General features: G+C 36.6%; 1 protein-coding gene across 6 annotated transcripts in view; it reads left to right on the plus strand.

The window, feature by feature from the left end:
* LOC127441591 (kinesin-like protein KIF2C) overlaps positions 1 to 27274 on the plus strand; it is a 31456-nt gene extending 4182 nt beyond the window's left edge. The window contains exons 1-21 of one of the 6 annotated variants that reach the window (XM_051699178.1): positions 3457 to 3662; positions 3974 to 4068; positions 6426 to 6554; positions 7296 to 7497; positions 8008 to 8139; positions 13341 to 13445; positions 13749 to 13840; positions 15912 to 16007; positions 16098 to 16152; positions 16243 to 16405; positions 19412 to 19502; positions 19601 to 19664; positions 19760 to 19851; positions 20102 to 20244; positions 22359 to 22563; positions 23118 to 23228; positions 23409 to 23476; positions 23680 to 23770; positions 23859 to 23933; positions 24870 to 24963; positions 26257 to 27274. In XM_051699178.1, the coding sequence (XP_051555138.1) occupies positions 6477 to 6554; positions 7296 to 7497; positions 8008 to 8139; positions 13341 to 13445; positions 13749 to 13840; positions 15912 to 16007; positions 16098 to 16152; positions 16243 to 16405; positions 19412 to 19502; positions 19601 to 19664; positions 19760 to 19851; positions 20102 to 20244; positions 22359 to 22563; positions 23118 to 23228; positions 23409 to 23476; positions 23680 to 23770; positions 23859 to 23933; positions 24870 to 24963; positions 26257 to 26327 (2028 nt within the window). In that variant the 5' untranslated portion in view covers positions 3457 to 3662; positions 3974 to 4068; positions 6426 to 6476 and the 3' untranslated portion in view covers positions 26328 to 27274. Of the gene's footprint in view, positions 1 to 3456; positions 3663 to 3973; positions 4069 to 6425; positions 6555 to 7295; positions 7498 to 8007; positions 8140 to 13340; positions 13446 to 13748; positions 13841 to 15911; positions 16008 to 16097; positions 16153 to 16242; positions 16406 to 19411; positions 19503 to 19600; positions 19665 to 19759; positions 19852 to 20101; positions 20245 to 22358; positions 22564 to 23117; positions 23229 to 23408; positions 23477 to 23584; positions 23771 to 23858; positions 23934 to 24869; positions 24964 to 26256 lie in introns of those variants that run through there. The other 5 variants (XM_051699172.1, XM_051699173.1, XM_051699174.1 and 2 more) reach the window with 5 other exon arrangements.
* The last annotated feature ends 233 nt before the right edge of the window (positions 27275 to 27507 follow it).

Genomic DNA, 27507 nt, shown 5'->3' on the forward strand with positions numbered 1-27507 from the left:
CATGTGAGTGCAGAGTTACACTAAATATGCAACTGTCAAATGTTTGGAAGAATTCTAATGTTCTTAATTAATAATTAGATGAATCCATCTGCAGAGCTGAATCGTGTTGAACTCATGCTGATTATGCTTATTAATCTACAAATGGCTTACATACAGTTGTCCCTACGCTGAGATAGGTAAATGTTTTTAACACTGAAAAACCTGTACACAACAGATTTAAATCACATGAATAAACAATGTAAAACTCCAAACTGTGATTGAAAGAATAAGAGGATAATTGCATTTAGCTGTTTCTTTTTTAATGATGACTTCATCAAATTTTTCACATTTTCAGCTAAATTACTTTCTTAATTTCTTTTTCAACAACTCTAAAAAATCAGAGCATGTGGGCAGCATATTAAACTAGATGCAGTTCATATTGACAACACAAGAAACAATGCCCACAGTCTACTGTTGCATGGAAACTGAAATTTATAACCTCGCATAGCTTCTGTATATCATTATATTTACACCAATTAACAGTCAAAAAGCAAACTGAGGAAAGTAGCCTTTTTTTCAGATTTTCACTTTGTATTTAATTCATATTATTTAAAATACTTATTAGTGGTGCTTCTAGCATTCATACATCAGAATCTTAAAGGGGCACTCAGTAATTTTTTGAATATGTCATCTTGGGCTGACACTGACACCTAGGGGCATGGAGGCAGCATCATTCAAAATCAATAGTTTTCAGTTATACCATTGTAGAAATTCACTATTCACAGTCAGCCATGATTAATCATATATATAATAATGTTAAAGTGTCGAATAACAGGGCGGTTACTAAGATTAAAGGTGCTGTAAGCGATTTTTTTTATGGAAAGGTATGCAAAAAATTCAAAACAGTGTAACTATGAATGCAAACTTTAATACAGTGAAAAAGACACTCTATTAGCATAACATAAATATATATAAATAAATAAAAATTTCCAACATTCTTTTGAATGTCCATGTACTAAAATAAAATAATTGATGCCATGAGTGTACCTTCATTTACTATTACTATAATTTTGAATGGCCATGGAAAATTAAGCAATGTGATAACAATTTTACCTGCTCACAAAAAGTAGTCCATTAATTTACCTGATGAACTTTCACCTTTTGCTGACCCTTTATGCTTCGCAGAGCTAATGTGTGCTTCTAAATCACTTGCACCTTTATTAGCAACTGACGCATAAGTGCCAGCTTTACATGTCATACATTCTGCTTCTCACGGATCTCGATCTGGATGAAAGCATGGGATTTTTTTGTGCAAATCTTCTGTAAATTTACACTTTCGTTTGGGCATTGTTTCCACTCAGCTGTCATTTGCTGCTACTGTAAAGCAACTGATGCCGAACACAACAGCGCTTTGCGGAGAGATTGACGGGCAGGAATTTGGCCAATAGTTACTGCGGGCCTCTTATAATCGACCAATTGGTGTGCGAGAAGGTGGGACTTACAAAGGGGGGGGTAAAGCAATGCAAATATGCGCGCACACACAATTAAGTATTAGACCAGATGCACATCATAATGCAACTAAAGCCGAATCCCGGACATTTTCGCAAATTTAGATATCCCGGCCAGACGCTTTTTAAGGTCCGAAAAAGAGGACATGTCCGGGAAAAAGAGGACGTATGGTCACCATAAAAAAAAAAAAATATATATATATATATATATATATATATATATATATATATATATATATATATATATATATATATATACTGGCAGCCAAAAGTTTGGAATAATGTACAAATTTTGCTCTTATGGAAAGAAATTGGTTCTTTTATTCACCAAAGTGGCATTCAACTGATCACAATGTATAATCAGGACATTAATAACATGAAAAATTACTATTACAATTTAACTACTTCAAACTACTTCAAAGAGTTCTCATCAAAAAATTCTCCACGTGCAGCAACGACAGCTTTGCAGATCCTTGGCATTCTAGCTTTCAGTTTGTCCAGATATTCAGGTGACATTTCACCCCACGCTTCCTGTAGCACTTGCCATAGATGTGGCTGTCTTGTCGGGCACTTCTCACGCACCTTACAGTCTAGCTGATCCCACAAAAGCTCAATGGGGTTAGGATCCATAACACTCTTTTCCAATTATCTGTTGTTCAATGTCTGTGTTTCTTTGCCCACTCTAAACTTTTCTTTTTGTTTTTTCTGTTTTAAAAGTGGCTTTTTCTTTGCAATTATTCCCATAAGGCCTGCACCCTGAGTCTTCTCTTTACTGTTGTACATGAAACTGGTGTTGAGTGGGTAGAATTCAATGAAGCTGTCAGCTGAGGACATGTGAGGCATCTATTTCTCGAACTAGAGACCCTGATGTACTTATCCTCTTGTTTAGTTGAACATCTGGTCTTCCACATCTCTTTCTGTCCTTGTTAGAGCCAGGTGTCCATTGTCTTTGAAGACTGTTGTGTACACCTTTGTATGAAATCTTCAGTTTTTTGGCAATTTCAAGCATTGTATAGCCTTCATTCCTCAAAACAATGATTGACTGACAGGTTTCTAGAGGAAGCTGTTTCTTTTTTGCCATTATTGACCTAATATTGACCATGAGACTATTGCATACTGTGGCAACACAAAGACAATGTTAAGCTTCATTTAACAAACCAAATAGCTTTCAACAGTGTTTGATATAATGGCGAGTGATTTTCTAGTACCAAATTAGCAATTTAGCATGATCACTCAAGGATAAGGTGTTGGAGTGATGGCTGCTGGAAATGGGGCCTGTCTAGATTTGACCAAAAATGACTTTTTTTTTTTCAAATAGTGATGGTGCTGTTTTTGACTATACTTTGTGATCAGTTGAATGCCACTTTGGTGAATTAAAGTACCAATTTCCTTCCGAAACAGCTAAATCTGTACATTATTCCAAACATTTGGCTGCCAGTGTATATACATAAGTGCTAAAGCTGACCAGACAAATGCACAGAAAAAAAGTATTTACATTAACGTCCTCTTTTTTTTAGTTGATGTAAGTAATTTAATTTCACATTGATTAGTTTTGGTTAAAACGTAAAGTGTTTCTGTGTATCTGTTGTCGACAACTTATTTGAAAAATTGCTTTGTTGTTTGTATTACTTCAAGGATTTACCTCAGTGAAAATTAGGGAGTTTTATTATTCACTTGGCATCATTTTCACTCCATAAAACCGGCGTTTAAACACATTTTCCGCGTTTTCCAGTAAATTAAGATCAAGTTGGCTTGTTCTCTGCTTCACACTGTAGTCCTGCAGTTTTATGATGACGGTCGTTTCTAAGCTCCGATTGGTGCATTGAAATGCCAGTCATTTTTTATTTTTTTTATTTTTTTGCAAAAGACTCTCAGCTCCTGCCAAGGAGCTCTAAATGCGTGCGGCCTCTACAGTGCTGTAATTGGACAAAATGAAGCACCTCCTCCTTAAATAATCCAATAACTTCCGCTGACGATTTTTGAATGCAGGGCGGTTGATGTTAGTAAGGTTTTACGACTCGTAGGAGCAAAGTTTGATGACAGAAAACACTGGTTTATATCTGAGAGATTTAAAAACGGTCACCGAATCTTTTATTAATAAAGAACAACCTAAGATGGACCCTGCAATGTCGAAACTGCTTGTTGGACTCGCTGTCAACATAAGTCGTAGTGATGGTAAGATCCTTGTTTGCTAGCAACTAATCTTAAATCGCTGAAGCTACAGGTATAAACTGCGTCGTCAAATTAGTTTATCTCAAATCAAGTAAAACCTGACCAAAGTCTGAAGTTGAAGACTGTCCACCATATGTTCTTTTTGTCGATCAGAGATAGTCAGTCCCTTCAGGTAAAGCAGGTACTCTACTGAGTCAAAGCTTCAGTCTCCTGTTACCTAGTTGGTAGAGGTTTAGAAAGGGAAATGGCTGGTATTTTGTTGTTTCTCATACTGTTATATTTATGTTCTAAAAGTCATTGCTTTATCAATGCAGGGAGAATACACAGTGCCACTGTGAAAACTGTCAATCTTGTCAAGTCCACAGTGAGTGTGGAATGGACTGAGAATGGCATGTCCAAAGGAAAAGAGGTTAGTACTTAGTCTGTCAAAACAAATTGACACATTCCCTTACACAAAGCAGTTTTTGGGACATTTACCAAACATACTGCAGAATGTTTTTAGTATTTGGAGTACTTTGTTTTGTTTTTTTTTTTTTTGTATTTTATTTTTTTTTTTGGTACTCATAGGGAGTACCACAGGGTTCCCGCAGGTCCTTAAAGGGATATTTCACTCAAAAATGAAAATTCTGTCATCATTTACTTACCCTCATGCCATCCCATATGTGTATGACTAACTTTCTTCTGCAGAACACAAACAAAGATTTTAGAAAAATATTTCAGCCAACCCTCTACGGTCATGTTGGAGAGAATCGCCATTGGCTTGCACATTTTTGTTTTTACTCGCCGGCCTTTTGACGACATGTAAGCGTAATGCAACTGAAAAAGCAAACAGAGAAAGGGGACCTCTTCATATATATGACTTCATGTGATATAGTATGCAATATTGTACATCATATTTTATGTTTTGCCTTATTTTAATCACATTTTAGCTTTTACAAATTTCACATTCTATCAATTTATGATGTCTTGAAATTGCACCTTTAATAATGATACAAGCTGTTGTCACTGTTTGAAATTTAATAATAATTTAACAAATTCACAAGGTTTGATCCTGATATTGAAAATTAGGGCTGTCATGATTATGAAATTTGGCTGATGATTAATTGGAGAATAGGGATGAGAATTTATGATTAAAAAAAAAAATGACTTAAAATGTATCTGTTTCTCACCCACACCTTTTATATAGCTTCTGAAGACATGGATTAAACCTCTGGAGTCGTATGGAGTACTTTTATGCTGCTTTTATGTGCTTTTGGACCTTCAAAGTTTTGGTACCCTTTCACTTGCATTGTGAGGACCAACAGAGCTGAGATATTGTTCTAAAAATTTTCATTTGTGTACTGCAGAATTAAGAAAGTCATACACATCTGGGATGAAATGAAGGTGTGTAAATAATGAGAATTTTAATTTTTGGGTGGGCTATTCCTTTAAAATATCTTAAATTCGTCAGAGCCATAGCCTTGTGGGTAAGTGCTCTGACTATGGTGCGGATTCTGCGGCAGCGTCCCGGGCGACCTGACCTGACTTGACTTGGTCCTTTCCTCATCTTGATCCCCCTTTTCTCCCCAGTTATTTCCTGTCTCTCTCTCCACTGTACTATCCAATAAAGACAAAAAAGCCAAAAAAATATAACTTACAAAATGTCTTAAGTTTTCTCAAATTTAAGGTCATAAAAAGTCTTAAATGCCAATGGTATAACAAAAGTCCTAATTATTATTTAAAGGTGCAGTATGTCATATATTTACTGTACTTAAGCATAAAATTATCATAATATTTTATCAGAGATGTAGGAAATGTGCTAAGTTGAAATGCTGGCTTCTCAGAAAACAATGCTACAGCCAGTATGTTCTACTTTGAAATATCTGTTCAGGGCCAGAATTTCTGTTTGTGTTTTGCCCTGTGTGATCCCGCCCACTGCCCATTTCCCAATAGTATTTAGACACCCCGGATTGCCAGATTTGAAACAAGTTAGCGGGCAAACATAGCTTGCTGCAGCCATGGAAGCCAGCAATACATCTAGCTAACATTGACAGAGTTATAAAAAAATCCACATGAGCTGGTTTATAATTTGCAAAAAATAAAAACATTGCAAATGTATACATTAGCTGATCAACTTACAGTGTAAGGCTCGTCGCTTGCCATTGTCAGTTTGCTTGTTCCTGTTGCGTGTCCTCAACCTGGCAACCTGCGTCAGCTTAAGAGTCTGGGGAGGAGGGGACGGTGGAGACAACTCTCCAATATTTTGAATTTGGACTGCAGTACAAATGGACGCTTGATGTCAATGTTACATATTGCTCATTTAAAGAGGTCTTAAAATTTGGGGACAGAAATGCAGGAATCGCAATATGGTCTAATGCGATTATTAAACTGCAAAAGGTTATGATTTAATTATATAAATACATAGTCTGCCTGTGCTGAACACTTCAAATTGATACATTATTTATTTTTATATTTTGTAGTGGTGTAGACTTTCGGTATTTATTTTATGTGTTCAGGTTGTAATATCAGTCTTAAAGTCTTAAATTTGATTTAAAAAATTTGCAGCAACTCTGTACCAGGAGTAGCTTCCTGTTACTCAACTGGCAGAGCATGGCGCTAGCCGCTAGCAATGGCAAGATCATGGGTTCGATTCCCAGGGAACACTCAAATGGAAACTTTAATGCACTATCAGGTGCTTTAGATAAAAGAGTCTATCAAATGAATAAATATAAATGCACCCAAAGAAATCTGCTCTAGGCTGTCATTGTTAGCAATATTATTTAGTAGACTGTCCCATAGGTTGACCAGGATGAACTTGAGCAACTCAATTCCGAACTTATGCAACACCTTCAACCATGCCGTCTGAAGGAGCCTGTCCCTGCCTCTGCTGCTGCACCTGTGATGAAAATGGCAAAAGTGAGTTCTATATTTTTTACTTAAAGTCTTGCATAAAATTAATTATCAAAGACTGACTGTTCACAATGTCATTTTGCAAGGAATGAAATCACTTTCTATTTGTTCAGAAAGTGCTGTCAGATATGTCTATCAATTGCCATCCTACTGACGTAGGTGTAAGTATAATGCCAAGAGACTTTCTTCTTGAACAACTGAGAGTAGCTGTAGTTATTGAAAGATGTTCATCATGGCATTTCCTTGGTTTATCTTGTGAGGCATATAAGATGTCATAAACAATGGAAGCATTACTGTGTTTTTATTTACACATTCATCCATATGCTGTGTCTGAAATCACTCATTCTTTCACTCATTCATTATACTGTAGACCATTAAATAACATTATTTGGGAAAAGAATCAGTGAATTCGAACATGGAATGCACATTTGTGTAGGATGTTACATATACTTTACGTCCCTAATGATGAAAAAGCCTACTTGTATTCGAGTCTGACTGAAATGTTTTTAATAATCCAATTTAATTCTGACTTAATAATGTGGTGTGGTTTGTTTGTAAAAATTTCTTTTTTTTTTTTTTTTTTTGGTCAAAAACAGCCTACACAGTTTGCAGACAGCAGAGTTTAATTGGATATGCACACAAGAAAATCAAGATTTTCGCTGCCTGTCTGAACAAACCTGTTTTGAATTGCAGTCAGAGACACTGCTTAGTCACGCACAAAGTTGTGTTTTTATATGCTTGTTTCAGAATGTCAGAGCATCAGAGCTTCCCTTAAGGTCATCAAGAATACCTGCTCCATCAGAATGCAAGTTACAATCTTCTAACTTTATTCCCAGTAGGTTTACTCTGATTCATAGTTATTATATCAGTGCACTAGTGCACATATCAGTAATCATATGGTGTCTTCCATTTGAAGCTGCTCCTCAGGGTGGTCCATCTGAAGAGCCAGGTTTGCATGATTCCTTTATGTCCTGACCCAATCACACTCACACTCATGGTTGAATTATAACTAGTATCATTAGACTTAATCCAGGTGTTCTTCCAACTACTATCCACACACTTTTCTCTTTTGTTCTCTCCTCTTAGCAATAAGAAATAGACTTTAATTCCCTGTCACTTATCAGTCAAGCAAATTCTCATTTGCCTTTATGATATGTCTTGATGGCTGCGTGGGATAGAAATTCATTAATTCTAGCAGCGATCAATGCACTGTGGTTCCTCACTGAAGTATTTTATAAAGCAATAATTGATCTTGCCATCTTCACTTTCAGAATAACTTTTTCTTTACTTATTGTGCACTGATTGGTAGCTGGAGGAATTTGTTCAAAGAATGGTTTTCAGATTTAATGGCCAAGTTAACAATGGAATCTCTTTAAGCCATTGGACTCCTTGGTAAACACGGTGACAAGAATGAATAGATCAGGCTGCATTTAATAATTTGGCTTTTTGGCACTCTCAGCTTTTAGAAGGATGACAACACGTCAGACGTGCTTTTTCCGACAGCCTGCACCTCCGCCTGTGATCACGGCAATGGCTGCAGAGGATGTTCTCTCTCAAGACCTTCCTTCATCTACTATCGTGAAGCCTTCAGGTTTGGCTTTACTTAATGATCAGATAGTGTTATATTGAGTAATATAGCTGACTTAAAGCCAGAGTATACTTTGTTTTTCCATGTGATGGTCGAGCGCTCAGCCTTTCTAGGTATACCCTTATGGACGCAATTGACACATGCACACCACAACTGCTTTGTGATGCTGTTTTAGCACCGGTAACAGCAGGCACGTGCACAACTATTATCATTAACGAAATGAAAACTAATTGAAAACATTTTAGTTAACTAAAAACTTAAATGATTGGAAAAAAACTAAAATAAAATAAAAATGACAATGAATTGATTTTAGTTTTAGTTTTTTATACACAGTAGGGTGAAAATGGGCAAAGTGGGACACTTTGGGAAATTTAACTCTTCTTGGCACTTTTAATAATAATTCAAATGCCACATAACCAGACATTATACCTTTATAGAAAGCTTAGGATGTCTCCTAACTTAGTCAAAAGCAAAAATAAACTCAATACTGGGAAGAAAAACCTTTGGAGACCCTTTTTTTGACCAAATCCCAAATTTATTTCAGGCATGTTGGTAAAGTGGGACAGAGGAAAATTATTCCATAGAAAATATCTACAAATTATTTGACATTTTTATATTTTCTTGCATACTTTCACATCATAAATCATCATATGTAATATTTTTGCTTTTTTTTTTATTTATTTTTTATCACCATTAAAAAGATTTGCCTCAAATGTTTTTTTTGCCATTGTTTTTCTCACCAGTGGTCATGAAATGAGCTCTGCCACACATCCTGATCAATTTTAAACCTCAAAGTTAATTGTTTACTTCTCAAAGATTAATGATTTTTAACAATTTAAGGAAATACATAAGGATACAATAGGGGTCAAGCTTAACTGTCCCACTTTACCCACTTTCTCCCTATATTATAAAATTTGAATAATTTACAATCTACCTTTTCATGTTGATATAATGTTATACTATTAAACATTTAAATCTGAAGTATTACTTGCTTTGATGAAGATGAACAACACTCGTATTCACATTTTGAATTAATGAATTTTACACAAGTGACACAATTGTTTTATATACTATAGAGCCTGACCGATATGGGATTTGAGACCGATACCGATTACCGATATGGTGGCCGATATATTTAATTTGAGCTGGAATGAAAACAGACTTTTCTATGTGGATTTTTCACCGATTTTGCACCGATATGACTATGCAAAGGTACTCAGAAGGCTGATTTCTTAAATATTTTTTATCAAAGAATATTTGACATTATTATTATACATTGTCAACAAATTCTAGAAATGAACACTGAGAAAAATAAAGAATAAATAAAAATACAATAAATAGCTAAATAAACATCAGCACTGTTTAGTATCAGTCAAATGCTGACCATTAAAATAAAGAATAAATAAATAATTATTCTAATTAAAATAATAATTCTTGCACTGTATTCTGATATGCAAGTTCAGGGGAAACTTTCAATGGTGGAAAACCAGACTTATAAATATTACATTTTATAAATGACATGACTGGAATTGTTCGGTTGAAGGGGGTACCAAACTGTGAATCCTGAAAAAAACAGTTTGGTGAATACATGTTTTCTCATTAGCTTCCACTCAGCTGACAACAATAGCCTAGTTTCCATCCACTTTTCACGCAATTTTGTTATCGACAACGTTTTTTTTTGCTAAATTTGCTGTCTTCTGCCTGTTTCCATTCAAATGGCCTTTTATCGATTAAAAAACGGTGTGCGTGATGACGTCATGCCTAAAAAAAACACTTTGTCATATAAGTTTTGTTTTATCGCAAAAGAAATCTGCCCTTAAGCCATTTCCATACAGAAATGTGTGTTTATTGCTAATTCGCCTCCCAGATGTCCCTAATTTTTTTTCCTCCTAAGTTTTGGTAAAATGGGGATAGTACTGCGACAATTCATTGAAATTAGTCAGCTTACTGTCGTTTTAATTTCACAAATAAAAGCAATCAGAAGAGAAGGAATTGCAATCAAAAGGGAGCCGTTGCCCTTCTGAAAGGACTGTAATATTGGTCCTGATGTTGTGCCTATCGCAGGTTGCCAACGGTTCCGACCTGAAAGCGAATCGTCATGGCCCTGTTCAAGCTGGCAACCTGCACCAAGTAATGGGGGAAATGTTCTGTCTTAATATAGGACCATCCATCGATGTGTATATGCTGTGTGCACAGCTATTAAAGAAAAATTGATGCGGTGTAATATCAGGGTTTACATATATTCAATAGGCTATTTTGAACAATCATCTTTTCTAAAGCATCGCCATCACAACTGCATTACGTCCTGCATATTTGTCCAGCAACTTTTAACGACCAACTGAACTTGATTATCATCTAAAATTTATTTTAGTGTCATAATGCAATTTACATTTTATGAAGAAGCACAGCAAATGCGATCCGAGGTAAAGAGGGTTAGATTTAAAATATTTAAAAGTTTTAAAAGGTTCAAAAGCTTGTTTACTGAAAGTGAACTCTGCACTGGACAAATAGTTCTGATAGTTTATAGTCTTGAAGTGTAGAAAATGTAATTCAGCCGACTTTATTCATCTATAGAACAGGGTACGGCTAATTTAAGTTTGTGTAAAGAAAAGGCATATATAGGTCTAAAAATATAATTTTTTTCGTTTGGTAATTTATTTAATTTAATACAGGGAATTTTGCCAGCATTTTTTCAAAAGTAAGCTGAACAATAATTTAATAAAATTGGGCTATATTTTGTTCCAAAAAAGCACACTGAAGCTTTCTTCTAGTATTGTGTATTTATTTTTAATTTAAAACATCTTTGTGCACAGAAATTATTTTTTCTGTATTGTGAGCAAATTCCGTGACTGACGTCTGTTATTTTGAATGGTGTGTAAAAGCAATTTTAATAAATAAACGGATGTCTGTGAGTGGCCATTCATTTGTTCTCCGTGCACTTGTGATGTGCATGATATGAGATATTTGTGTTGGCACTCCTGGAAGTGTCATGTTTGCAGTGATCAGATCTTTATGCCGTTCAGATCAATCCATAATCACGTACAATAAATTGGCTTTCAAAGATCCTCTACCTTGTCGTCATGATTAACACAGGCTAATGATTGGGGTAAATTCTGTCATGTGACTACATTTTTGCTTTAATGCCAATTTTCTCAACAAAAAGTGTTTCCAAACCAGTTTTTCGCGACATTTGATGTATCGACATAGTTTATGCGCTAGAGTTAAATGGAAAAATATTATGTTGACACTTGTGAAATTTTAGCGATAATTTGCATTTCCATCAGGTTTATTTTGATGCGCGAAATTTTTTTTTTTTGCTAAAATCCTTGGATGGAAACGTAGTTACTGAAAGTTAGCTATAAGCTCGTTGTCACGGAGAGTAAAAGATGGACGTTGTTTATTTTACTTTCCAGCACTGTGTCTCACCAACTGTGTAACAACATAGCATGAAATAAACACTCAATCCACCACTGCACTGTTGTCTGCTGAGCTGCAAAAAGATGCTCTGATGTTTACCTTTAAATCTGCTACATTACTGACTGTACTGACAAACTATAGCTGGCTAACAGCAAACAGACATGAGTGACATGGTTGTCAGGGATAAGGTTAATGTTATATTAGATATATTGAAAAGGGAAAATGATGGGGTCATTGTATAAGTTTCCAGTATGTATTTCACAAACTAGTTAACTTACCGAGACACCGCTTTACTCCGCCCTGTCTGCAGAGCCACCATCAGCTCAGAGTCAGCTCTGTAAACAATGGAGTCGGAGCACACTCTGCTGGACAAACTATGCTATGACACCAATTCTAAAGCATTGTTTTTTGCATTATGTTCTGAAAAAAGTTTTCATATCGGTAAAATATATGCCGATACCGATATATCGGTGAAAGGCTAATATCGGCCGATATATCAGTCGGGCACTAATATACTATTAATATTTGTATTGTACTACACATCGATTTAAGAGGTGATACTTGTGATATGGCTGATACGAGTTCATTGGAAGACTTCATAATATTATATTGTACAGCCTCAGTTGATAATGCAAGTGGACCGTAATACTAAAATAGTATGTCTATGAATGCACACAATAACGCATTAAACTAAAAACATAAAATGAAGATTCACTAATGATGGGGATAAAATATACTTTATTAAACATTAAAATAATATGCTTAAAAATGCAATATGACAGTTAATTTTGGAAGTCATAAATATTAGTAAACATGTCACAGTAACCCGACAACGTAGATACATCGCGATCGGTTAACACACAAGTATTGTTCGATTCATAAAGCATGACAAGTAATATTAGCTTCAACAACCCTACAAGACAACATATCCAAGCATTATAGCAGGTAAACAACTTCGCCAAATGGATAACAGATAAACATCCATCCAGATTGTTGCGATGCTGTCTGGAACAGTGTGAATGTGACTGAACTGAACTGTAGTTTCTTTCTTCTATTTAACGGCTTCTCGCAAACTAAACAGTGTTAATACACCATCTACTGTTTACATGGGAACGAGACAGCCGGCTCTTATGTTCACGGACATGACGTAATGATGCAATGATGTACGTCATAAGCCAGCGATTTCGCGCCAAATTGAACCCGACAGCTCAAAATGCAAATAATTTCTATAGGCTTAACTTAGTGAATCGGGGTAAGGTAAGAACATTGTTTTGAACACTGATTGTTTATGTACTCAATCAATAATGGCAATTTGTTTATTTTTAACCAAAAAAATCTTACATAGTGCAGCTTTAATTAAACATGAAAATGCCACTAGATAAAGGTAGCACAAGACTTCCTGAGATCTTTAATGACGTTTGACATTTTAAATGAGACCAGTAAATGCTTTAGCTTTGACAGCCATAAAATAATACAACTAAAACTGAAATAAAAACTAACTACACTGAAACTAGATAACACTGAGAAAACAAAAACTAACAAAGTGTGAAATCTAAATTGAAATGACAAATTAAATAATAAAATGGAAATAAAAAAACAAAACTACACTAACCCTGTGCACAATTCTGTGCAAAGATGCAGATTGTCCACAGTCCGCATGTACTGTGTTGTTGACAAAATTTGCGTCACATGCACTGTGCGTGAGACGTAATGGCATGTGGAAAAGCGAAGTATACTTTGGCCTTTAAAGTGCTTGAATTTCTTTTCTTTGGCATTTGGATTGACAGGCTACCAGAGGAGACTTGTTTCAAAGCCAGCCTCTCCTCTGCTACCAACTGCCGAAGCTACTTGTGAGAGTGAGGCTTCCAAATGTGCCCCCATGGGGCCACCAAGTATGTATAGTGTTGGATTTGTGAAAACATGTAAATGACTCGTGTTACTTTGTCTTCATTTAAGTTTTGAGTAGTAGCATTACGAGTCAATACATAAATGTATAACAATCCTGTGACAGAATTGTGGTGTCAGTCATTGCACCTGTCATTTCCTGTTTAGACTTTCTGGAAGTCTTGATTGAATTGTGTAATATTGTGGGAAACAGTGCATTAATATAATTTGAGCAAGTCCATGTGATCTCTCTTTGAATAGTTACATTTTACTCATGATAATGACTGCCACATCAAATTTATATCTTTTAGGCCATTGCATGTCTCAGGTCTCAGAAATGAACAAAGTGGCAAACAAAAGGTTGTCACTAGCAAGAAACCCTGAAGCACAGAAGAGAGGGAAGGTACAATATTTTTAAGTCTTAAAGGGATAATTTGCCCAAAAATGAAAATTCTCTCCAGTAACTCACCCTCATGACACCCCAAATGTGTATAACTAACTTTTCTTCTGCAGAACACAAAGATATTTTTTTTAGAAGAATATCTCAGCTCTGTAGGTTCATACAATGCACGTGAATGGGTGCCACAATTTTGAAGCTCCAAAATGCACATGAAGTCAGCATAAAAGAAATCCATAAATCAATATCTTCTGATGCGATATGATAGGTGTGGGTGAGAAACAGATCAATATTTAAGTCAATTTTTACCCTACATTCTCCTCCCTGCCCAGTAGGGGGCGATATGCACAAAGAATGCAAATCACCAAAAATAAAAGGATATTTAAATATTGAACTGTTTCTCACCCACACCTATCATATCGCTTCACAAGATATGGATTAAACCACTGGAGTCTTATGGATTACTATTATTCAGGGATGTGATTCTTCCGGATTAGTCTGGAATTCCAAAATGTAAACTGCGTGAATTGTTAATTCGTAAATTGGGGGTTAATATTTAATCAGGTGTTCTTATGTTATAGTGTCGTGTCCGGTGCATTCTCTGTCAGCATTATTCTTATAAACAAGTGTCATTCAACCTTTGTTGAGAACGCGTGAGACAGAGTGTCCTGATTTTCGCCGTCAGGACTTCGTTGAAGTAAGACAGGTTTATTTTAATTCATCAAAAGAAAATATAATGGTCGGATATCAAATGGCTTTGAATCTTTGTCACAGTTGCTGACAGGTTAATAATAGCTATTGTTAAGCTGCAGTTACCACGTTACTGATGTCATATTTGCAGTGAATCGTGACATTCATCTTAAGTACTCATTGTCAGTATATCGAACCGCTTGTATGTATAATCATAAAACCCTGCAGATACAGTGCAGACATTAGAAAATGTTCAGTTCAACAAATTTTAGATCGGGAAACGAATGAGTTACGGATGTAATAAAAATGGACATGACTTTTTGGCAGACCGCTCTCTGTAAAAACTCTTATAAATGCACAATGTAGAAATAATACTAGCCTCCCTATGAAGAGGGGTCGGCACTCATAAGAACGTGTAACATGTAAACCAGCGTGACGGTTGTAAAGACCAGCACTTGTATGCACATGTTGAGAGGAAAACCCATCCAAATCTCTTTAAAAACTGCAAACGTTGACCTCTGAGACAATGGTATGATATCTGTTAATGCAGCATTATGGAATTAAGATTGAAATTGTGATGTAGCCCTGTATGCCATATCCGTGTTAAATACAGCGTACGTTGACAGCTTCAGTTAGTACTGCACGAGCTAGTGGCGCTATCTAGCAGCCATGTGTTCAGGAAAACACTGAGATGACAGCATCATTATGAGATGATCCAATGTTTATCATATAATCCAAATCGCAAAGCCTGTCAAAATTATCCCTTCTCAGATGTTGGCCATAGATTTCATAACTTCTGACTGTTCGCTGTCCCCCACTTTGCTCGATACATTTTCCTGCGTTTTTTGTGCTTAGCTGATCACATGCCTGATTACTGAACGCTGTGTTTATGTACATTTTGGAGCTTAAAAATTCTGCCACCCATTCACTTGCATTGTTAGGACCTACAGAGCTGAAATATTCCTCTAAAAATCTTTTGTGTTCAGCAGAAAAAAACATACACATTTGGGATGGCATGAGGGTGAGTAAATGATGAGAGAATTTTCATTTTTGGGTGAACTATCCCTTTACACCAAATCTGAATTTTCTGCATGAAAAGTTTTTAAAACTGTGCATTAAAATGCACTTGGTCAAGAATATCATTGTTTTTGTCAGAATGCTGAACAATTCATTCATATATCCAGACTTCTTTTAGTAAATGAAACATTCGCTATTGGACTAATGTATTTTCTAATACTTTATACTTTTGAATGTATAATAATCACAGTTATTTATTTCATGTCATTTGGTTGTATGCCACTTGGTGTACACAGCTCCTTATCTTGAAAATGTGAAATTACACAATGCACAATTTTTTTTTTTTTTTTAATTGCTGTCTTGATGCTAGTTTGGAGATACAAATCGCCCTAATAAGCAGTTTTACCAGATGATTGAGGAATACAGAGAGACCGTGGAGAAAGTGCCCATGTCTTTGTCTGATCCTGTGAGTTCATTAGTATATAGTCCTGAAAATTCTAATTAAAAATAACAAAGTGTGTAATGTTATCATTCTAACCCAAGGTGCATCTTGTAGGTCAAACCTCACAGAATTTGTGTCTGTGTTCGCAAACGTCCTCTGAATAAAAAAGGTAGGTAGTTGAAACGGCCTTTCCAATTGTTTCGTGATTGAATAGAATTGTTTCTTTGTGTGTCTCATTTCACTGATTGATTGTGCTCAGAGCTGGCCAAGAAAGAGATTGATGTGGTCACAATCCCTGGTAATGGAGCCTTACTCTTGCATGAGCCCAAGCAGAAAGTGGACCTGACCAAGTACCTAGAGAATCAGGCTTTCCATTTTGATTACTCATTCGATGAAGATGCCACCAATGACTTGGTTTATAGGTAACTTCATATATCGAGTTTCATTTGGTATTTATTACAGTTCTATATAGCTATTGTTAAGCTGCAGTTAAGAGTGGTGGCGGCGTAGTGGACTAAAGCACTGAACTGGTAAGTAGAAGGTTGTTGGTTCGATCCCCACAGCCACCACCGTTGTGTCCTTGAGCAAGGCACTTAACTCCAGGTTGCTCCAGGGGGATTGTCCCTGTAATAAGGGCACTGTAAGTCGCTTTGGATAAAAGCATCTGCCAAATGCATAAATGTATACACACACACACACACACACACACACACACACATATATATATAGAGTTGAAGTCAGAAGTTTACATACACTTAGGTTGAAGTCATTAAAACTAATTTTTTTTAACCACTTCACAGGTTTAATATTAACAAACTATTTATGGCAAGTCGTTTAGGACATCAACTTTGATCATGAAACGAGTAATTTTTCCAACAATTGTTTACAGACAGATTGTTTCACTTTTAATTGACTATATCACAATTCCTGTGGGTCAGAAGTTTACATTCACTAAGTTAACTGTGCCTTTAAGCAGCTTGGAAAATTCCAGAAAATGATGTCAAGCCTTTAGACAGTTAGCCAATTATCTTCTGATAGGAGGTGTACTGAATTGGAGGTGTACCTGTGGATGTATTTTAAGGCCTACCTTCAAACTCAGTGCCTCTTTGCTTGACATGGGAAAATCAAAAGAAATCAGCCAAGACCTCAGAAAAAAATTTTGGACCTCCACAAGTCTGGTTCATCCTTGAGCAATTTCCAAAGACCTGAAGGTACCACGTTCATCTGTACAAACAATAGTACGCAAGTATAAACACCATAGGACCACACAGCCATCATACCGCTCAGGAAGGAGACGCATTCTATCTCCTAGAGACTAACGTAGTTTGATGCTAAAAGTGCAAATCAATCCCAGAACAACAGCAAAGGACCTTGTGAAGATGCTGGAGGAAACAGGTAGACAAGTATCTATATCCATAGTAAAACTAGTCCTATACTGACATAACCTGGAAGGCTGCTCAGCAAGGAAGTTGCCACTGCTCCAAAACCGCCATAAAAAAGCTAGACTACAGTTTGCAAGTGCACATGGGGACAAAGATTGGGAGAAATGTCCTCTGGTACGATGAAACAAAAATTGAACTTTGGCTATAATAACTATCGGTATGTTTGGAGGAAAAAGTGTGAGGCTTGCAAGCTGAAGAGCACCATCCCAATCGTGAAGCAAGGGGTTGGCAGTATCACCCGCCCTCCGCCCTGCCACAGTCAGGAATTGTGAAAAACTGAGTTTAAATGTATTTGGCTAAGGTGTATGTAAACTTCTGACTTCAACTGTACATATACTTGACTGGCCTTGCTTATTAATTGTGTGTGTGTGTGTGTGTGTTGACTTAAACTTTTAAACCCCACTGTGTGTGTATATCTCACACACACACAGTGGGGTTTAAAAGTTTAAGTCAACATTGAAAATCTGGGACTCAATCTAATTTAAACCTGGAAATAAAGTTTATTTATAAATATTTTAATCAAAGAAACGTTATGGTGTAAAATTAATTTAATTCTGCATTGTCTGTAGCTCACTGATCAAGGTCAGATTTCCTTGCTCCATTGAAGCACATAAAATGCTCTTTGGAACATTCTTAAATCATAACATTGTTTTGCATTGCATGTTTTTGCACAAACTTGTGGAGTCCATGCTTGAGTGCATACTGTCATTAAAGTAAAAAGGGGGCAAACCTAATGCATACCAAATAAATTATGGTATTCAGTTCACCTTTTCACTCAAATTGCTATGCTGTTAATACAATCAATTTGCAATATGAAAAAAAAAAAAAAACTTTTTATTAAAGAAATGCAAAATAGAAGCACTTTGGCAAATGGACTCAATTTTGCACCAGTGTGTATATTTATATATCTTCCAAAACATGCAAGTTTAAGTTATCAGGACCTTGACGCGAAGCAGATTATTACACTTACAACATGGCTACTAACCAAATAAGTAGACATTAAATATTGATTTACGTTGAATTTATGTAATTATAGGCTAATTAATACATCTCTAAACGGCTGAATTCCACCTCCGGTTTGCGTTGGGGTTTTGTTGGTGTTTATTTTGTAAATAATGACTGTCTGACTCCTCATTCTGTATCTTATTTCAGAATACTTGCCAAATTAGTAAATTGACACGAAACATTGATTCAATTTTAAATTATTTTATTAGCTTGTAGAGACTTCACAGTGATCTGAGAAGCAGGAAAGTTGACTCAATACCCGGATGAGCGATCTGATATGTGCATGTGCGGGGGTGGTTGTTACTCAGAAATATCAGACAGCTAGATGGTGCCATTGACCAATCAGAATGGAGTATTCCAGAGCACCGTGTAATAAGTGGAATAATGTACAGTCAGCCGGTTGTATCGCACAATAAACCCCAACAGTGTGATTAGGACCCCAACATGAAGCGGAGGGGTCTTGTATCACCCTGAAGGGGTTTATTTTGCGATAACAACCGGCTGACTTTAAATTATCCCGCTTATTACATAGCTACTGACCAAATAAATAAATACATGGACATAAAATATTGATTTGCATTTAAATTATGTAATTTGTGAAGAAAGAAATCGCTCAACAGCTGGAATCAACCTCCAGTTTGCGTCGGAGTTCTGTTGGTGTTTACTTTGTAAAAATGACCGCCTGACTCATTATTCAGCCTATTACAAGAATACTTGCCAAATGAATCAGATGCACATGAAACCTTGATTTGAGTTTAAATAATTTTATTAGCTTACTTACAGAGATCGCACCGTAATCCGAGAAGCAGGAGAGATGGCTCGCAGAACCCAGATGAGCGGTCTAATATGTCTTAATCCCCGGATGTGCGGTTGTTACAGAGCAATATCTGAATGCTGGATGGCGCCATTGACCAATCAGAATCGAGTATTCCAGAGAGCCGTCTAATAATCAGCATTAAACAATGTCTTGTGTATTTTTAGGTTCACTGCTAAACCCCTGGTTAAGACTATTTTCGATGGTGGTATGGCAACGTGCTTTGCGTATGGCCAAACAGGCAGTGGAAAGACACATGTAAGTCATTTTCCTTTACTGGCAATTCAAAGAAAATAACTAAACTGCTTTGAGACAATGTTAGTTTCCATGTTTTTCAACTGCGGCTTTGCTGACAGACAATGGGTGGAGACTTTGCTGGAAAAAGTCAAAACAGCTCTAAAGGGATCTATGCCCTTGCAGGTGACTGGAATTATCAAATGTACTTTTTTACATAGTGGCCTGTCATGTATTTATCCTTGTTCACTCATGTATTAATCTGTCTGCATACTTCACAGCACAGGATGTATTTACTCTCCTGAAGCAAAAGCGATATGCTGATATGGACCTTTGCCCTTATGTCAGCTTTTTTGAAATCTACAATGGCAAGGTTTGGACATATTGTGTTACAGGTTTCCAAAACATTTCTGTGATGTCTTATCAAGGAGTATGTCTATCAGTTATTGTTCCTCTGTCATTTATGAGTAAATAAACATCAATTTTCCAAATGATTAATGGTACTTACTATAACTATTAATCAAGTGTGGTATGATGATTTGATTTTACGCTGATCTGATTTTAGATGTGAGCATGGAGTACTTGCTTGACATGATTGTGAGCTGTTTTTGTGCCCTGTGCAGGTGTTTGACTTGCTGAATAAGAAAGAAAAGTTGCGTGTTTTGGAGGATGAAAAACAGCAGGTCAATGTTGTTGGCCTGCAGGAGGTGCCCGTGTCATCTGTTGATGATGTCATCAAGATGATTGAGCGGGGAAGTGCATGCAGGTATGCATTAACTTTATTAGCAAAAATGCTATTCTATTTTTAGGCATATCTGACTTTTTTTTTTTTTTTTTTTTTTTTTTTTTTTTTGTAGTTTGAACCGTAAAATAACACATTCAGTTCCCATGTTTACAAACTGCTCCAAACCACATATGCGATTTTGAAATAAGATTTTTAATTTGTAATGTCATATAAACTGTGCAACATTGTCTGTAGCTGTGTGTAGATACACACATTTCCTCATACAGGTGCATCTCAATAAATTAGAATGTCGTGGAAAAGTTCATTTATTTCAGTAATTCAACTCAAATTGTGAAACTCGTGTATTAAATAAATTCAATGCACACAGACTGAAGTAGTTTAAGTCTTTGGTTCTTTTAATTGTGATGATTTTGGCTCACATTTAACAAAAACCCACCAATTCACTATCTCAAAAAATTAGAATATGGTGACATGCCAATCAGCTAATCAACTCAAAACACCTGCAAAAGTTTCCTGAGCCTTCAAAATGGTCTCTCAGTTTGGTTCACTAGGCTACACAATCATGGGGAAGACTGCTGATCTGACAGATCAATAATTGACACCCTTCACAAGGAGGGTAAGCCACAAACATTCATTGCCAAAGAAGCTGGCTGTTCACAGAGTGCTGTATCCAAGCATGTTAACAAAAAGTTGAGTGGAAGGAAAAAGTGTGGAAGAAAAAGATGCACAACCGAGAGAACCACAGCCTTATGAGGATTGTCAAGCAAAATCGATTCAAGAATTTGGGTGAACTTCATAAGGAATGTACTGAGGCTGGGGTCAAGGCATCAAGAGCCACCACACACAGACGTGTCAAGGAATTTGGCTACAGATGTCATATTCCTCTTGTTAAGCCACTCCTGAACCACAGACAACGTCAGAGGCGTCTTACCTGGGCTAAGGAGAAGAAGAACTGGGCTGTTGCCCAGTGGTCCAAAGTCCTCTTTTCAGATCAGAGCAAGTTTTGTATTTCATTTGGAAACCAAGGTCCTAGAGTCTGGAGGAAGGGTGGAGAAGCTCATAGCCCAAGTTGCTTGAAGTCCAGTGTTAAGTTTCCACAGTCTGTGATGATTTGGGGTGCAATGTCATCTGCTGGTGTTGGTCCATTGTGTTTTTTGAAAACCAAAGTCACTGCACCCGTTTACCAAGTAATTTTGGAGCACTTCATGCTTCCTTCTGCTGACCAGCTTTTTAAAGATGCTGATTTCATTTTCCAGCAGGATTTGGCACCTGCCCACACTGCCAAAAGCACCAAAAGTTGGTTAAATGACCATGGTGTTGGTGTGCTTGACTGGCCAGCAAACTCACCAGACCTGAACCCCATAGAGAATCTATGGGGTATTGTCAAGAGGAAAATGAGAAACAAGAGACCAAAAAATGCAGATGAGCTGAAGGCCACTGTCAAAGAAACCTGGGCTTCCATACCACCTCAGCAGTGCCACAAACTGATCACCTCCATGCCACGCCGAATTGAGGCAGTAATTAAAGCAAACGGAGCCCCTACCAAGTATTGAGTACATATACAGTAAATGAACATACTTTCCAGAAGGCCAACAATTCACTAAAAATGTTTTTTTAATTGGTCTTATGATGTATTCTAATTTTTTGAGATAGTGAATTGGTGGGTTTTTGTTAAATGTGAGCCAAAATCATCACAATTAAAAGAACCAAAGACTTAAACTATTTCAGTCTGTGTGCATTGAATTTATTTAATACACGAGTTTCACAATTTGAGTTGAATTACTGAAATAAATGAACTTTTCCACGACATTCTAATTTATTGAGATGCACCTGTATAGCGAACTGAATGTGACATTCACTATGCAGTGAATGAATGAACAAGTGTTTTTTTTTTTTTTTTCCATTATATGCAGAATGCGTAAAGTGCCTGTGACGATGTGCTTCATGAGATACCACTTGCATCCATCCTAATGATTGGATTTAAAAACCAAATTGGATTTGTAAACAAAGTCAAAGTCTCTTTTTGGAGAACTTTTCTCATGCTTTGTCTAATATGGTCACATGTGTTTGCAATGTTGAATTTCTGAAACATTATCCTTCGATATCATAACGATTTTATTTTCACTCTATACCAGAACGTCTGGCCAGACGTTTGCCAATGCCAGCTCGTCACGTTCACATGCGGTCTTGCAAGTAGTCCTGAGGCGGCGAAATTTTCTCCATGGGAAGTTCTCTCTGGTGGACCTTGCTGGGAATGAGCGTGGCACTGATGTCAGTAGTAACGACCGGAGTACCATAGTGGAGACAGCAGAGATCAACCGCAGCCTGCTGGCATTGAAGGTGCAGTCTGTTGGACCAAATGGGTCCTTTCTGCATAACAATGTTGTTTGTTTGGTTAATGCACAAACTTTGACATTGTGGGGGAAAATGTTAGCCACTTAAAATTTTATTTTTCAGACCTGGAAAAGTCATGGAAATAAATACAATCTTAATCATGAAAAATTCCATTGTAAATGTCATTAATTGTTATTATGCTCTGCTCTTTAAAAAAAAAAAAAATAAATGCATAGGCTAGCAATAGGTTTTGAGTGCAATCTATATCAAATGATTTTTACAAATCCTCATACTGTAATCATTAACAACTGGAAAAGCCTAAATATTTAGTACCACTTGTCTTTAAAAATTAGGTAGCAAATACTTCTTAAATTGTGTGAATTTGTCCTGTTTGGAACATAGTGTTTAAAAGCTGATGATGACGAAATTACTGCGTTATTAAAGTAATAAAGCAGTAAAGTAACTTGTACCCAGTTTGTTTACTGTTCCTACAAACACAAATTTTATTTGGTAGCTATGAAACTTCAAATTGTTGTCTTGCTTCGTCCCTGACTCCTCAGGAATGTATCCGGTCTCTTGGTCAGAACAGCGAGCACATCCCGTTCAGGATGAGCAAACTCACCCAGGTGCTTCGAGACTCTTTCATTGGAGAAAACTCCAGAACCTGTATGGTAAGTGTGCCTTTTTTTTTCTTTGTGACTATTGTGATTTTTATTTTTTTATTATATATTATATTATATATATATATTTTATTTATTTATTTTTTTTTTTTTTACACTTAATAATGGTATGCATTTTCTACTGTCATTTATTGTAACATTTAATTAGAATTCTGGTTTGGTCTGTTTCAGATTGCAATGATCTCACCAGGCATGGGCTCTTGTGAATACACGCTAAACACACTACGTTATGCAAACCGGTACAAACGAATTAATTTTAACTCACTTTACTTGAACAAAAGCTTTTGGTCATTTTGATTTAGATGTACCTTAATTTGAAGAATGGTTTTCTCTGATGGCAAACGCAGGAGGAACTTTGCAGATCCTTTCACTTCTGATTGTCTGAGCAGGCCCTCTGGTGGTTTGCTTAGGTTTTACAGTCAGATTTGTGTGTTTCTGACAGAGTAAAAGAACTGAATGGAATGTCTAAGGGTGCTTCATTGGAGAATGGCACAAGCCTAGAGCTTTCTGTGGAAGAAGACTCCTCAGAGGAGGTGAGTGAATACTATTATTAAATCTGAATGTATAAATGTAAACAATAAAATGTATTAATGTAACATGATGTGCTTGCTTATTTTTCAGGAGTCTGTTCTCCCAGCATTTGAAGCTATATCCCAAGTGTCTGAAATGGAGGAGAGGTTTCATGAGGAACTTAGGGTTTGTAACCTTCAGAATTTCAGTATACTTCAGTATACACACATCTGGTCTGTATATGTTTCAAATCTTAAAGGGATAGTTCACCCAAAATTGAAAATTCTCTCATTTACTCGCCCTAATGCCATCCCAGTTGTGTATGACTGTCTTTCTTCTGCTGAAAACAAAGATTTTTGGAAGAATATTTCAGCTTTGTAGGTCCATAAAAAGTGAATGGGTGCCAAGTTTCTGAAGCTCCAAATAGCACACATAGCCATCATAAAAGTAATCCATACGACTCCAGTGGATTAACTGATGTCTTCTCAAGTGAAACACTACATGTGTAAGGAATAGAATCAATATTTAAAAAGTTCATGCAAGAACTGGTGCATGAAATACGAAAAAATATGGAAGTGCGGTGTTGTTTACAAAAGAGAAGCATAAATATTCATACATAGATGCCTCATTCGGCTGGTTTGGATACGTCAACTGTGGCTCCATCTTGGAACGGTCAACAAGGAGAGCTGTTTGAATCGGTTTGAATGCAAGTAAGTGGAGGAGATGCCTCAGAATGAACTCCTTGCTCAGACCATTGCAAAAGCTGCTTTTGTATGGAAACAGTATTGTGGTCCATAGAAACGGCTGCTAATAAGGGATCTACTTATGAATATCTATGCAGATGAGGCTATTCTCTTTGTGTTCTGCTGAAGACAGACAGTCATACACATCTGGGATGGCATAAGGGTGAGTAAATTATGAGAGATCTTTCTTTTTTGGGTGAACTATTCCTTTAATAACACTCAATAACAAGTTGAAGCAAAAAAATCTAAATGTCCCATTCACTTGAATACAATGCTAAAGACAGGTGTCATTAATTTTAGTTCCCATATACATATTTTACTGTTATTCATGTTTTTGAGTGAAAAGATTGTATTCAGTTCTGTTTCATGTCTTTTCCAGGGGTGCAGTGAGGTTGCCAGGTCTATGGAATGTCCCTCGTTTGATATTGTTGCAAATTTACCAGAGATTGATGCATTCATGAGGAAACTGCAAGGTAGTTCATTTAATTCAAAGAGGCATGGATATTCCTATTTTATTAATCCTAAGGAAAAATTCATGGGCAAACCTATAGCAAGTGTAAGGTGTCTTTTATAGGTAATATTAGTTAATTCTCATTTTATACTTTTAATAAATTCCTGAATTTGCAGCACCTTTCACACTTAAGTGATTCAATGCAAGTTATTTGTGAGCTTTCCAACCAATCACAGTACATATTGACTTTGAATCTGCACAGCACTTTTTATTGCATTCCTTGGAAGTCGATGAATGGATCAGTTGATTGACACCTACAGTTAGAACCTTTTTAAAGAACACTCAAAGTTCAGTTGCATCTGATATTTGTTGTTAAGGTCTTGTGAGCAGGTGCAGTATGCTCGGAGGACATTTAAAGGGATAGTTCATCCAAAAAAAAAATTCTCTCATTTACTCTCCCTCATGCCATCCCAGATGTGTATGACTTCAGCAGAACACAAATTAAGATTTTTAGAATAATATTTCAGCTCTGTAGGTCCATACAATGCAAGTGAATGGTGGCCAGAACTCAGAAGGTCCAAATATCACATAGACATCATAAAGTAATCCATAATACTCCAGTGGTTTAATCAGTGTCTTCTAAAGCGATCCAGTTGGTTTTGGGTGAGAACAGACCAAACTTGTAACTCCATTTTACCATAAATCTTGACAGCAGTCTCTTAGCAATCATGATTTCAAGCTTGATTACACTTCTGATAGTGCCATCTAGTGCTATGCGCATGTGTCAAGCATTTGGAAGTGTAATCGAGCTTGAAATCATAATCGTGCCCAGAGAATGCAATGGCAAGATGTACAGTGAAATTAGTTACATTTTAGTCTGTCACCCAAAACCAATTGGATCGCTTCTGAAGACATTGATTAAACCACTGGAGTTGTATGGATTACTTTTATGATGCCTTTTTCGATATTTGGACCTTTTGAGATCTGGCCACCATTCACTTATATTGTGTGGTCCTACAGAGCAGATATGTTCTAAAAATCTTCATTTGTGTTCTGCAGATGAGAGTCATACACCTCTGGAATGGTATGAGGGTGAGTAAATTTATTGGATAATTTTCATTTTTGGAAGAACCATCCCTTTAACATATTTAGTTACATCAGTCACATCCGGATCCCCTCCCTTATACACTCCTCGGTTTATATAATAACTTGGGTGAGCTTCTGTGCATGTTAAAGTGACATTGTTTGGTTTGAAAGGGTCTCAAAGCCTGCTATTTCCTACTGAGCACTGAAATTGTTTTTGTTCTTGTTGTAGAGTCTTACCAGGCTTTGAGATCAGCTATTGAAGCAGAACAGAGGGTCAGGATGTCATCCAAACTAATCTAAGATGAGATTCAGCTGAGACCAATGGCAAATAAATCTCTTGATGCAATTTCACTTTATTTTAATAATCTTATCTAGCTGAAGAGATATCTGTGTTTTGTGTAAGTTTTAATGTCTTTGTGTTCTAAATAAAGGCTCCTTCATCTTGGATCTTTTCTTTAAAACAAATTTTGAATTTTGTCCTGGTTTTCAAATCCATCTTCATTAAGCATCCAACCCATGTACCTCATTTATGTGCATTTGGATTGGATTAAGTATTTCCATACACAGTTTAATGTTTTTCACATCTCCACCTTCGGATTGCACTTTTAACCTAATGACGCCAAAGTGGACCATTAGAGGAGGTGGTCCGACCTTGGAGCGCTGCCTCATACCATCCACCCTTCTCAAACCACCCCACCAGCCTTGACCTCCAAACCTCCACTTTACACAAGCCACAACCAGTGTATACACTTGCCTTGCAAGCATGAGCTGACACATGACAAATTAAAGGTCTAATAAAAAGTTCACACCAAACAGTTTACCCAAAGAATGAAAATAAACCAAATCGGCCTGCAAGTGGGTGGCCCCACATCTTTGTGTGAGGCCTAGAAGCTCAACTGCTTCCTCTGAGCTCTCTGGGTGGCATTTCCCAATCTCCCCACCCCCAGCTATTTACCCCCATACTCTGTAAATGAATGCAGGGGTGTTAAATGTAGTGTTTACCATGTTGTGCAATATAATTTGAATATGTATTTTGTTTTAGCACTACAATTAGATGTTGAAAACCACAGCTAGCTTATTTATAACAAGATAGTTCATTGGTTACCGCAACAGAATATAATAGTTTTTACCAACAAGTTTGTCTCTGTTTGCTTGTTCATTGTTTCATATCTTGGCATGAGATTGCGTTGTTTGAAACGAGCTGGGCTGTGTTTCCCAAAAGCATCGAAAGCCTGAGTAGATCGTAGAAACCATTGGTGCCAAAGATCAACTTAAGCTTGTGATGCTTTGGGAAACGCAGCCCTGTGTAGTTGTTGGACAGACTTTTAACTTGTGTGTGGTTAAAAAACAATGCCAGATGTTCTGGATAGTAATTGCTCTGAATGTTAATTTTCACATGTACCTGTTGTGGTGGACTAATTTACTGCAGTCATTGGATTTGATTTTTTTTACTGAATAAATCTCTTGTAATTACCTTTTT

Source organism: Myxocyprinus asiaticus, chromosome 5 (assembly GCF_019703515.2).
Source record: "Myxocyprinus asiaticus isolate MX2 ecotype Aquarium Trade chromosome 5, UBuf_Myxa_2, whole genome shotgun sequence".
NCBI lineage: Eukaryota > Metazoa > Chordata > Actinopteri > Cypriniformes > Catostomidae > Myxocyprinus > Myxocyprinus asiaticus.